General features: G+C 39.2%; 1 protein-coding gene across 3 annotated transcripts in view; it reads left to right on the top strand.

The window, feature by feature from the left end:
- sept9b (septin 9b) overlaps positions 1-12705 on the top strand; it is a 70542-nt gene that overhangs the window by 23841 nt on the left and 33996 nt on the right. For all 3 annotated transcript variants that reach the window (XM_040024651.1, XM_040024652.1, XM_040024650.1), the window contains exon 2: positions 4825-5502. In XM_040024651.1, coding sequence (XP_039880585.1) covers positions 4825-5502 — 678 coding nt within the window. The remainder of the gene's footprint in view (positions 1-4824; positions 5503-12705) is intronic.

Below are 12705 nucleotides of genomic sequence, written 5' to 3'. Positions count from 1 at the left end.
GCCTTGAGAACCTAAAGCCAAGAACTGGGGTAGCCTTTCAACATCAGACTCCAATCAGTTTGGAAAGTGTGCGCATTAAAAAATCTAACAGGTGAAATTGCCTCTTCGTTCTGATTAGAGCTCAGATCTTGGTTTTAAGCATCTGCTTCATCAACATTATGGCAAAAAATAAAAACTAAAAATGCAAATTTGGATCATTTCTCCACTCTCGCTTCTCCTCTAATGTCTTTCCACTTCACCACAACACCTATAACATTCCCAGAATTTCATTTTCCTCAGCCAGACCAGTGCAGACCAGTGCAGTAAATCTGACACACTGAGATGTACTGCTCCCGGGCACCATTAGCTAACCCAACACCGTCAGTGGGCAGCTGAAGGAAGTGTGTGTTTGACAGTTTAGCATTAAGGTTTTGTCTTACCCAGCAGAATAGCATAGTGTGAAATTCTATCGTTTATTGTTTGGCCTTGTCCTGTCAGTTAAAGCCTTGGTCATGTTTTTCCTTGCCTGACCACATCGATATATATTCAGTGGCTACTGACATCAGATAAACTGCACTGTGCATAAAATGGTCTTAAATAACCAGTGTGTGACAGACAGCAACTGTCTTAATCACTTGACGTATGACTCTGAGGCTAGAATTACTGGACCCAGTTGTGAGTTCAAGGCTATGTAAAATGAAGTACACCCTTTTATTAATCAAAATACTGATGTACTGTTTTGTTTATGTTGTTGTTGTTGTTTGCACTGCAATATATGCAGTATATATGCAATATACTTTTATATACATTTACCATCTAAAAGGACGTTACCACAATACTCAAATGAATGAAATGTTTGCAGGTGTGCTGTAAAACTACGCCTTTTATCTGACAGTCCTTTACTTGTAATTTTCCCAGTTTTGTCATCTTAGTTTAAAAAAAAACATAATTTTCTAATCTGCTCCTGTTTGTGGTGTTAATTTGCTGTTAAAGCAGTTTTCTGTTAATGCAAACTAAGCACTTTACCCATCTGTTCCACATTAAATGCCTTACAGCAGTTCAGATGCATAATCCCTTCCCTTTCCCAGCGGACTTTTATTGGGCTACATACATAACAAGTGGTGAAGTTCATTAACAGGAACTGAACATCAATCAATTTAAAAATAAAAAATAAAATCAGTGTTTTTAATCACTGAAATAAGAACCATCATCTCTAAAACTTGCCAGCACCATATGCAATGTATTTCATGTTGTAAGATTTTTGTCAATTATATTATTATATTTCCAGTCTTACGACCTTTGCCATCTTATTGCAGCAATGTAATAATGTGTCAGTTCATCCCTTAACAAATGATGTGCACCTTTGACATACCAAATCAGTGTGGAAAGCCCTCACTCCCAGCTCATGCCAGTAATAGAAGCGCTTACAGTTTTGTTTTGGCTTCTCCCACTTTCTAGTGTTCTGCCTTTCCCTCCTTTCTTTTGTGTTTGTTTTCCGCCCTCAAAGCCCTGACTATCTCTTATTAGTCCATCTGCACTGAGATGATACCGAATGTTTGCGTTCATTTGTTGGGATGTCCTTGAGAGTAAGTGATGACACTGATGATAAAGAGACAGTGTGGCTAGGCACCTGGGCTGCATATAGGATAAATGACTGTGAACAGCTGCTTCTGTTTTTGTGTGTGTGTGTGTTTTGTTTTGGGTTTTTTTATAGTGGTAGTCCTGAGATACATTGTCTGAGCTGCATTATCTTCCCACAGGAGATAGTGTGAGATACTGGAACACTGGGCAGTGATAGGTAGTGGAGGGACGTGGGGAGATGAGGCCTCTGGCTCCTGTTAATGAGTTTCCTCTGGGGTAGACTGGACCTCTCATTTCTTGCTCATAGTCTGGGAATGCTCTTTCACAGGGAACTATGCTCTTTCATCCATCTGTCAGTCCCACAGAAATACTATTTCTATTGCTATATGATCCTGTACTTAGGATATTCTTTCTTCCTCTTTTTTCTTTGGCTAAACAAGAAAACAGAACGAGGTACGACAGACTTTATGAATAAGAATATAAGAGTTGACTGATGAGTGAATGAAAAATGCCCCCGAATGCCCTTTTCCATTCTCTTTATTCCTAGAAGAAGAAAGATTAAAATACACTTGTGCTCTTAAATTATGTACACTTGGCTGCACGGCCTCTAAATACAAATAACCTGAGAGCGAAGCACTCAAACCCTTTGCTCCAGTCACGTGCCTGAAGGCATATAATCACAAAGCAGCCAAGACCAGAAATACTAATCTGCAATCACTTAACAGGTCACTGGAAAACATTTTGGTTCAGCTCTCTGATTTTGGTCAGACTTGTGAATATATCCCCCGGGTTTCGCTTCTCACACTTGCAACTTCTCCAAAGTTAAACAAAAGTCTACAGCAAGTGTCAAGAAAAGTTAAGAGTGTGCACGGGTGTCTGCAGTCCTGACTGCAGAGGAGGTTAAAAAGAATGCCTCACTGATTAGACTCATGCATGTATCACAGCCTCTTTGCTTCCTGTGAAATGTGCAGACTGATTTTGGCACACCGACTCATTTTCTGGTCAGAGTTGAAAGTAGCCATAACCTTGGACTCCCTCTTAGGAATCATCAAAAACAAGACAGCAGGCGTAAGAAGGGCATAGTTCGGTTGCAGTGTGGGTTTGGACACCATTTACAGATTGCATGTTCAAGTAATAGACTGTAAAGTTGGATATTGAACTTCAGGCAATAAGAAACAGAACTGTGAGAAAGAATATTGTTAAAGTGTTTATTAGTAGTTGTTAATGATCTTTTGTCAACGTTTCAACTTTTCTTAGTAAAACAGATGTTTTCCACACATAGCACAGGCGTTGCACAGCTACATTATATGCAGTGACTTCAGGTTTTATCTGCCTAATGGTTAAGACAACATTTATAGAACCAGTCTTCTACACAGTAATAGTGCCAAGGATGAAAGGTAACTGTACCTCAAGGTCCAGATGAGTGGTGTACAGGGAGGTGCGGGGAGTTAAAGGGATTTGTAAGACAAATCACCACGAACTCCAAGATGTGAGATCAGATTTATTTATTCCCGTGGTGCATGGGAATTTCCTTGGTGTGTCCAACTAACACAAAAAGGAGAACAAGACATCGGCTTTGGCCTGAATTTTTCTTAGACAGCAAATTGTATCAAATGTCCACCATGCTGCTAGGAGGCATCTCATGGCAGTAAATCAGATTAGGGATGCTGGCTGATGTGCAGCTTTGATGTGATTGTGTTGAGTTCCGCAGAGTTTTGAGAGCAGTGAAGCTGCAGCTCTGTGTCCTCCCTGTGTAGTTGCTTAAAAATAAACATGTATACATTCCCTCAACACATACTTACATGTCTTTACAAGCATTTTGAACAAAACTCCAAATAGTTGCATAAAGACATAGGCACACTTGGGAACACCGCAAGCCACAAACAGATCAAATAATCAGCACTGTGCTTTGGATTGTAAGAAACTAGAGATGCTCTTAAAGGGTGTGCGTGAGTGGACTAGTCTTACTAGTATATCATTATGATGCCAGCTCCTGGCCACTGGCTTGGCACAGCAACTCTGAGAGTCAAATTCAAGTTGACTCTCAGCCAGCACAGTCTTACCAGGGGGTGATTCCATCCTTCAGTGTCTTCTTGGACAGTGCTGTTATTTTCTCACATCACAACTAACCTTGGGGAACTATGTGCCTTTATCTGTGTGTTGACTTTGCTCAAAAACAGGGAGTCTTGGGACTTTTTTTGCCCAGATGCTTGGCAGTCGATGTTTGACTGATTGCGTGCGCTATAACATGCCGTGAAACGCTTCGAGTGACTCTGTGTGAAAGCCTAGAATTTTATATTGTAGCGTACCACACACGTAGCAAGCAAGGTCGTGACAAAGAAAGGCATGGACTGGCTTAAACATGTCAGTCCATACGGCAGCGAAAAACTTGCTGCTGGTGATTGAGAATGAAATTAGATACAGTACACGGCTTAATTACTAGCGCATGCTGTTTCTCTCGAGTGCCACCAAAACTGTTCCTACAGCTTCTCCACCCTCAAACCCCAGGCGCTTTACTACTTGGGTGCTGTTCATAATGCCTTTAGAAAAAACAGTTAACTTTTTATATTTCTCACTTAATTGGTTTGACCTTTTTGATGACTTTTTTATGACTTTGTTCCTGCTACTTGTAAATGTCACCGTTTATAAGCGAAGGATGTACTTGATTTATTTAAGAAATTGTACCAGCAAATTAACGAGCTTTCAACCAGTTGTGTTCTGTTTTATGTGAAAAGTAACCAAGTATGTTTAGTACAAGTTAGAGATACTGCTTGCATGCATTTGTGAAGCAGAAGAGTGTTTTTCCTCTTTTTTACTTCATTAACAATTCCACACTTGTTACAATGACCTGTGATATGAATATAAATATAATTTAAACTATTTTGATGCCAGACAGCAGTAAAAGAGCAAACTGCTACTTGTGAATTGAAGCATTTCTATAGGAACAACAATAGCTTAGTTATGTTGTCCATACATTTCTGAAGATTGTTTTTGTACTTGTGTACTACTATTTGCTTACTTTAATTACATATGTAGTGGGTAACACTTTTACCAATATAGACCAATACTTTTGTGTTATTTAACCTGTGTTTTAACTAGATTTTGTGTTGTTATTAATCAGCGCTTTAATTTTCTATAATATTTTATTGTGAATCCACCAACTTTTTGCTTTTTTTCTAAATCACTTGTAAAGCACTTTGTAACTGCTTGCGTGCACTTGAATGACTGTATGAATAAAACGCTGTCTTGGTCTCCTTCATGCAGCCCTGAAGAGGTCCTTTGAGGTAGAGGATGTTGACACTTCATCTCACTCTTCACCCGGCTCCCGCCGGACAACCAACTCACCTCACCGTAACGCCATGTCTCCCACCAGCATCTATTATCGTGACCTCGGTTCTGCCACCCCGGCCACTAACAACAACAACCTCAACTATACCCAGCCCCGCTCTATCATGGGTGGAGGAGGTTCCAAGACTCCGGAGCCTGTGTCCCGCCGTTCTGAACTCTCCATCGACATCTCTTCCTCCAGCAAGCAGGTCGATAATGTCACCAGCCCTGCTTCCGCACGCTTTGTGAGCAACAGCGCCCTGAAACGCCCAGAAGTCCTGGGGCACTCCAAGACGCCCGAGACAAGCCACAAGAGGGAGGTGACTTTTGCCAAGACGCCAACTGACTCCCCGGTCACACGCCGCAATGAGAGCAGCTTGAACAACAACGGGACCAGCCGAGCCCCTGAGCAAAATCACACCCGCAAGTTTGAGCCCCCTAGTCCAGGGGATATCCGTAAACCTGATATCAGCATCACTAAAGCACCTCCCGAGAACAATGGCCACCATCCAGCAGTGCACCACCCGCACCACCCCAACCCTCACCACAACACCATCGTCACCACTTTCCGCTGCTCCTCGCCTAACCACGGACGCAAATCCCCCAACCCTGACAGTAAGTCTGCTTTCACCATATATCAGTCCAACCCACGCTTATTCCACTCATATTTTTCCTTCTAGTCGTGCCCTGAAATTATGTCTGCTGAACTCTTTTTGAAAAAACACATCTGAAACACAGTAACTTTATGCTATCTCCATGAGATTTGTTAGGTTATTTGTTAGCCTCTCATCTGCTGCTTGTATCACACACCCTTAAGGCTGTTGTTTCAGATGGATGCTGTTGGTTGTTGATTTGGAAAATTCTCTTTGACAAACTGCTCAGATTTGTTAACTTGCTGTCTACTCATGCATTCTAACGTCTTTAGTAAAGTGGTGCTTTGGTGCATTGATATAGTTCACCAGCTTGTGTAATTGCTTTAGCATTGACTTACCATATTGATGTGGGAATATCATCAGTGGAAAAGAGATTAAAAGGATTATAAAAGACTGTCTTAAAGTCAAATAAAACCAATTACATTTTCTCATGTGATGAGAAAGCAGCAACTTTAAACTCCTGGCTGCGAGTTTACATTTGAAAATCCCCCGGTGAGAAATGTTGTCACATTTTCCAGATTGCATTTTATTTGATCTCTGGTGTTATTGGACTTCCATTTGGACTTTATTTTTTCCTGCTCCCTTCTGTACTCACACTGCACACTGCTCCATTCTGCACAAAGTGACCCAAGTATCAGATCTCTAACCAAGGAAAAAGCAGCAGTAAGAGCAGCTGGTTTGATTAATCTGATGTCTGCGTATCTGTCAGTAATACAAGGAAACTTATCTTTAGAGGCCTGTTTCTGGGTAGAAACAGTAGACTGGGCTTTCTGTGTTTGTGGTTATCCATGTCTCTCCTGAATAGCGCATTAGAGCCGGGGCAGTTTTGTGATACGATGAAAGCCTGACCTTTATAGTAATTATGGCAGCTAAATAGTATTTGTCTTAAATACAAGGTAAGAAAGATGAAGTAAGACCATGAAATGATTTTATCCCACAGGACTGTGTTGTATTTCGAGCCGCTCGAAGCTCAAATGACTGATCATGATACAGAATATAATTTTTGGTTATGTTTATGTTCAGGTAAATGTGGTATTTGACAAATTTCTTTATGTATTGGGTCTCTCTATGGTAGAGCATCACTTCCTGTTCATGTTACAACTCGCAGTTGTGTTTTTTGCGAAGCCAATTTAATTAAAAACCTATAGATAGTGTCTCAAAACATTTATTCTGTTCATCTAGACATAGTGTTTTCTGAAAACTCTACATCCAGCTACATGCCTTGTGCTATGCTATGTGCCTTGCACCAACTCAGTGTAGAGCAGCTACCTGAACGCTGCTCCCACAGAGCTCGATTGTCTTTTTAATATTTTTACTTCTTCAATGAGTACAATTCTAGATACAGTAGTTCCTCTGAAAAAGAAAGCCTTAAGTCATACTTCCCTGGTATAACTCTCAAATGCACACCTTAAAGCAGGTAACTCTAAAACTGGAGAGGAAATGGTGCCTCGCTAATTTAAAAGATCATAATTTGGCCTGGAAAGCCCTCTGTAAAGCTAGAACATCTTCACTGATTGAATGAAATACAAACAACCCTAGCTTTCTCTTCAGCACTGTAGCTGGGCTGGCAAAGGTCAGCTGGCAGTAGTTAAACCGTTACTAAAAAAGTCATCATTTGAACTGTCTTAGGTAATTATAGGCCAATCTCCAACATTCTTTTTATCTCAAAAATTCTTAAAAGAGTAGATATAAAGAAGGTAAATGATCATCTGCGGAGGAACAGTTTTAATTGAATAGTTTCCTTCAGGTTTCAGAGCATACATTTTATTGATATACACATTTGACACCCAACTTTATCTTTCCATAAAGTAAGATAACACACACCAATTAGTAAAACTGGAGGTACGTCTTAAAGACATAAAGACCCGGATGACCTCTAACTTTCTGCTTCTAAATTCAGATAAAACTGAGGTTTTTGAACTCATCCTTAAAAATCTTAAAATGCAGTTTCCAACCAGATTCTTAGTCTGGATGGCCTTACACTGGACTCCAGTAACACTGTGAGGAACCTTGGAGTCATTTTTAACCAGGATGTGTCCTTCAATACACATATTAAACAAATATGTAAGACTGCTTTCTTCCATTTGCGCAATATCTCTAAAATTAGGAACATCCTGTCTCAGAGTGACACTGCAAAACTAGTTCATGCATTTATTACTTCTAGGGTGGACTACAGTAATTCGTTATTATCACGATCTCCTAAAAACTTCCTGAAAAGCCTCAAGTTAATCCAAAATGCTGCAGCAAGAGTCCTGACAGGGACTAGAAAGAGAGAGCATATTTCTCCTGTTTTGGCTTCCCTTCATTGGCTTCCTGTTAAATCCAGAATTGAATTCAAAATCCTGCTCCTCACATACAAGGTCTTAAATAATCAGGCCCCATCTTATCTTAATGACCTTGTAGTACCATATCACCCTATTAGAGCACTTCGCTCTCAGACTGCAGGCCTACTTGTTGTTCCTAAAACATTTAAGAAGCAGAATAGTAGGCAGAGCCTTCAGCTTTCAGGCCCCTCTTCTTTTGTACCAACTTCTAGTTTGGATTCGGGAGACAGACACTATCTCTACTTTTAAGATTAGGCTTAGAACAGTTTCTTCCTGTTAAAAGGGAGTTTTTCCTTCCCACTGTCACCAAAGTGCTTGCTCATAGGAGGTCATAAGATTCTTGGGGTTTTCTCTTTTTTTCTTTGTATTATTGTAGGTTCATTTCCTTACTATATAAAGTGTTTTGAGGCAACTGTTGTTATGATTTGACTGAATTGAATTGAATTAAATACCTTTGAGCTCTTTCAGCATAAGTGGCAGAAGTAAACATAAAGAATAAACCTTGTCTTCTGTACTTATGAGTAACTGATGATACTAAATTGGGCATGAGTGTGAAGGTCTGTTTCTCTGTATTAACACTGGGAGAGCCCAGCAACCTGTTCAGTGATGGATACAAATATGGATAAGGAATGTATGAATGGGTAGCTTTGTGTAGTTTTTGGTATAAAACTTAAACGTGACATTTTCTTTTTATTTCCTTGGAGTGTAGATTATTTGGATCTGCAAATTAATTTGCAAATGGCTTTTAAAGATCATCATTAGCATTAATTTGCAAAATGACTATAAATCTCTTTCACAGATTCAGGTGATGATTAAGTATTTTAATCACTGGGAGTAACCACTGTCACGTCACACTGTTTTCACAGTGTCATTTATTAAATTGTTATTATAGAAAAATTGGATTATGGCCACAGACTCTACAGCCATCTGCTTTATTTGTTAAGTTTTTGGCTGCACCTTTAGCCGCGAATGCCAATTAAATGGCCATTAGCTTGCATCATTCCAAAGCTAGTATAAAAATGCAAAACTCTGCTGTACTGGATATATCAGCTTTTATCAACAATGCCAAGTATTTTGCAATTATCACTTGATGAAACATAATGTGTGTGTTTTCCTGCTGATTTTAGACATTTAATTTTATATTTACCTGGTTTGAAATATTACACTAGTTTTACCATGAAAACTGCACTTTATCATCTGGCAGATTTTTTGTTGTTCAAAAGTGTCCCAGTGCGCCCATGTGCCTGTGCTGTAAGTATGTCACGTTGCTCTTATAGTCTTTTTTTATTTCATATTACTATAAATCTCTTGACGGTGTGCTGAGAGTTTTAAACGGTTCTCTTCGAGATTATGTGAGTTGTAGCCACTTATTTGTCCACAGGGAGAGGCCCAAATAGGGGTCTAAATGAGGGGTGACCTGCCTGGAGGACCCTGTGGCTGTGAATGGGCCCGCCCTCTTCGGCAGAAACGCAAAAGAGAACTGTGGCAAAAACACATCTGCAAAGTTATGCTTATAAATGCACTACTGTCACAGATTTGAAATTTCTGAAGTGTATCTGCCTCATAGATAACAGGGAAAGTTATTTGCAACACTACAACTAATGATTATGATTTGATTATTTTTTTCCATATGACTTTTTTAAAGTGTTTTGCCCTGATTTCCGGCCTATTCAGTTTTTCCATAAAAATGACATTACACATCATATGAGTGCATATGCACACACGCACATGCGCGCACACACACACACATAGTGTACGCTGTGCTTGCTTCCTTCCGTGTTCTCTCAGTGTGATTGTTTCCCCTGCAGCTGACCTCACAGCAGAGCGCTTCCTCTCACAGGGGTCATGTGATCTAAGTTAGTCAGCTTCCTCGACAATATCCCTCCGTACTTTGATGTGAGCATTAAGGGGAATGAAATACGCCAGGATGTTTAGGTAAAAGGTCAGCATGAAAAGAAATGTGCACGCACATCCACTGCTGTGTGACCTACAATCACTGGTAGATCAATGAATAGCAAATACGTCATCTGAGGAGGGTTAAGTCAACAGAGGCCGCACAATTCTGTCAGATTTTATTATACTGCACCAAATCATAGCAACAGATGTCATCTCAGGCAACTGTACATACTAAGTTCATTATGGTGTTTTAGCTAGGGACGTGGACGGCTGTTCTACTCCCAACAGATGCACAAAGACTCAAATGCACATTTGGACTTGATATTAACACTTGTTGGAGTTTTCTTATATTTATCTGTAAGCCACTGTCTTCAGTTTATTCACCCTTTTATTCTATTAGGTTCCATAAAAAGTTTAGTGTCAAAAAACTGTTTCATTACAGAATTCTAGTCAAAATTTTGCTGATAATAACCAAGGGGTTGAGCTGAACAGGGAGAGACGTGTTTAAATCTCAAACAAATTCAGAATTTTCTATCTTGTATAATGTGGTAAAATATTAAAAGACCTCAATATTGTGCTCGGTTCAGCTGTGATAGATGGCAGCTTAAGTACTTGAAGCAGAAAGAAGCAGCTTTTTTAAGTAACAGCTTTAAACTGATCCAGCACATCTAAGAAATGTAACAACAAAGCTTCACTTCAGGCCAGAGGCATTCTGATGGGTATCTGGTCCACTCGTTATCTTGACAGTTAGGCCTGCTATTCACCAGTTCATTGCAGAAGGAGCCGTAATATCTCTGGACAGAAATGCTTGAACCACCTGTAGTCAGAATTTTTTTAACACTTTTTTCTGACACATTTTTCAACTTTAATACAATTTCTTCTTGCCGGAAAAGCCTTCATTTTAAGATCAAGCATGGACTTTTATAGTAACTCATTAGAGTGGCTGACCATAAATAGTGTCTTTATCTGTGGGATGATGGGACTGGTATAGGTTATCATTGGGAAAGGGTAACATCCAGTAACCTCATTTGCTCACTTCTTTAGTATTTTGTTGTGATAAGGGTAGAGAGGAAATTCAGAACATCAGAAAGTGTAAACTGTAACACACTAAAAATACAATTGCAAAGGAAACCAAGGCTATGGCTTCGAGAGTAAATGTGTATTTAATGGGTGTTACTGAGGAGTCGCTTCATGTAGTGCCATTGTGTCCTGTCTTCCTGTTGTGATGGTACGGAACAAAAGAGATATCCTCATTTCGGCTGGACAGAATATGTCTGCCTATTGCCTTAATAGATTCCTATTATTATTGACATTTCTGTTCATAATTAAAATGTGGTCACTGTGAAAGAAAGACCAAGTGAGGCCATTTGTCTTTAGTTTGGACTGACCTTCTAAAAGTGAGGAGGAGGCGTCCACAGAGGGTGGAGGGCGATTTGTCTCTGCTTGTCCAAAGGTCAAAAAAGGCCACACACGCACACACACATGCACACACAAACAAGCATGCTTTCTTAATCTCTCTTTTTGTGTGTATGCGTGTTTTTGTTGTCTCTCATCGACACACACACATGCAAACACGCAGCCTCCGGCAGAGGCACATGTGGGGTCAATCCTCTCCCAGTGTAATTACTCTGGACTGATCCCAGACCATTACTCAGTGTGACCCTTCGGCTAATTGCCAAGGAAAAAAATGAGAGCGGGGGCAGGCTTTACCTATGCGCCTGTGAGGAGGAGCAGTTCCTTACTGGGAATAAAATCCTACTTTAGTTTGTTGTTCTTTCATTAACGTGAGAATCATTTTGTTTGAATTGTTTGAAAATCCTCTCTTCTGTTGGATTATAATAATATATTTTTAGATAGAAGTACATTTTTGCCAAATAATTCAAGATCCTTGATCATGATGATGAGAAATTTGTGGCTTAAAATGACGCTCTTGCGCTGAAGGGGAGACTCTTCGTGTCTGTGTCTTTGGCTGTGCTGCAAATTAATGAGCACTTTTGCTCATGTGAAGTCAGCGAGCCTCGAGTTTACATCTATTTTTTCAGTTCAAAAAACGCCCTGCAGTGACAGCAGTGACAAGCGTCAGTTCCTATTATCTTGTGCATGACTTTCACTGTCACTGTGCTTCCCTAACAAGCCAGCAGGAGGCAGTGTGTGATTAGTAAATCTTGAGTAACCCTATGTAAATAAATTATCTTTGAATCTGACAAAAACGAAATTCATGATATTTGGCAATCGTGTAAAGGAGGAAGAAGTCATTATGTCCATTAATGGAGAATTGATTGAAAGAGTTACTGAATTTCGCTTTTTGGGTGTCATAGTAGATGAAAATTTGATGTGGAAATCACATATTGAGTATATTAGAAAGAAGATGGTTAAAAACATTTATATTTTGGGAAATGTAAGAGATTTATTAGACTACAAAACAATGCGCATTTTATATTTTTCATTGTTTTTCTCATACTTTAGTTACTGTGTCGAAGTTTGGGGGAATACATGTGAGAATACTATAAAACCTCTAAACCTATTACAGAAGAAAGTGATACGAATGATTCATAATATTAAATAAAGGGAACATACAAATAAATCATTTATAAAATCGAAATTGTTAATTAATATAATTAATTATGTTTAAGGCTAAAAATAATATTTTGCCTTTTAAGTTACAAAGAGTATTTTTAATGTGTTTGAGGGGAGAAGACAGCAGAAGGAAATTTTATTTTAAGCATCAGCTAGCTAGGACTACACAAAGATTAATGAGTCCAACGGTTAGGGGTATACGACTGTGGAACTCTCTTCATTATAATTTAAAGAATTGTATAAATTTACATTGTTTTAAAAAGTGTTACATGCTTAAAACGATAACTCAATATGAAGAATGTGAATGAAATTGGAGTTCATTGAAAAAGGATCCATTATTTTTTGTTTCATTTATTTTATTTACTTAT

The sequence above is a fragment of the Simochromis diagramma genome, unplaced genomic scaffold, assembly GCF_900408965.1.
Source record: "Simochromis diagramma unplaced genomic scaffold, fSimDia1.1 OVJJ01000302.1, whole genome shotgun sequence".
Taxonomy (NCBI): Eukaryota; Metazoa; Chordata; class Actinopteri; order Cichliformes; family Cichlidae; genus Simochromis; species Simochromis diagramma.
The sequence above is the reverse complement of the archived record's forward strand: the minus strand, read 5'-3'. Positions and strand labels throughout refer to the sequence as shown.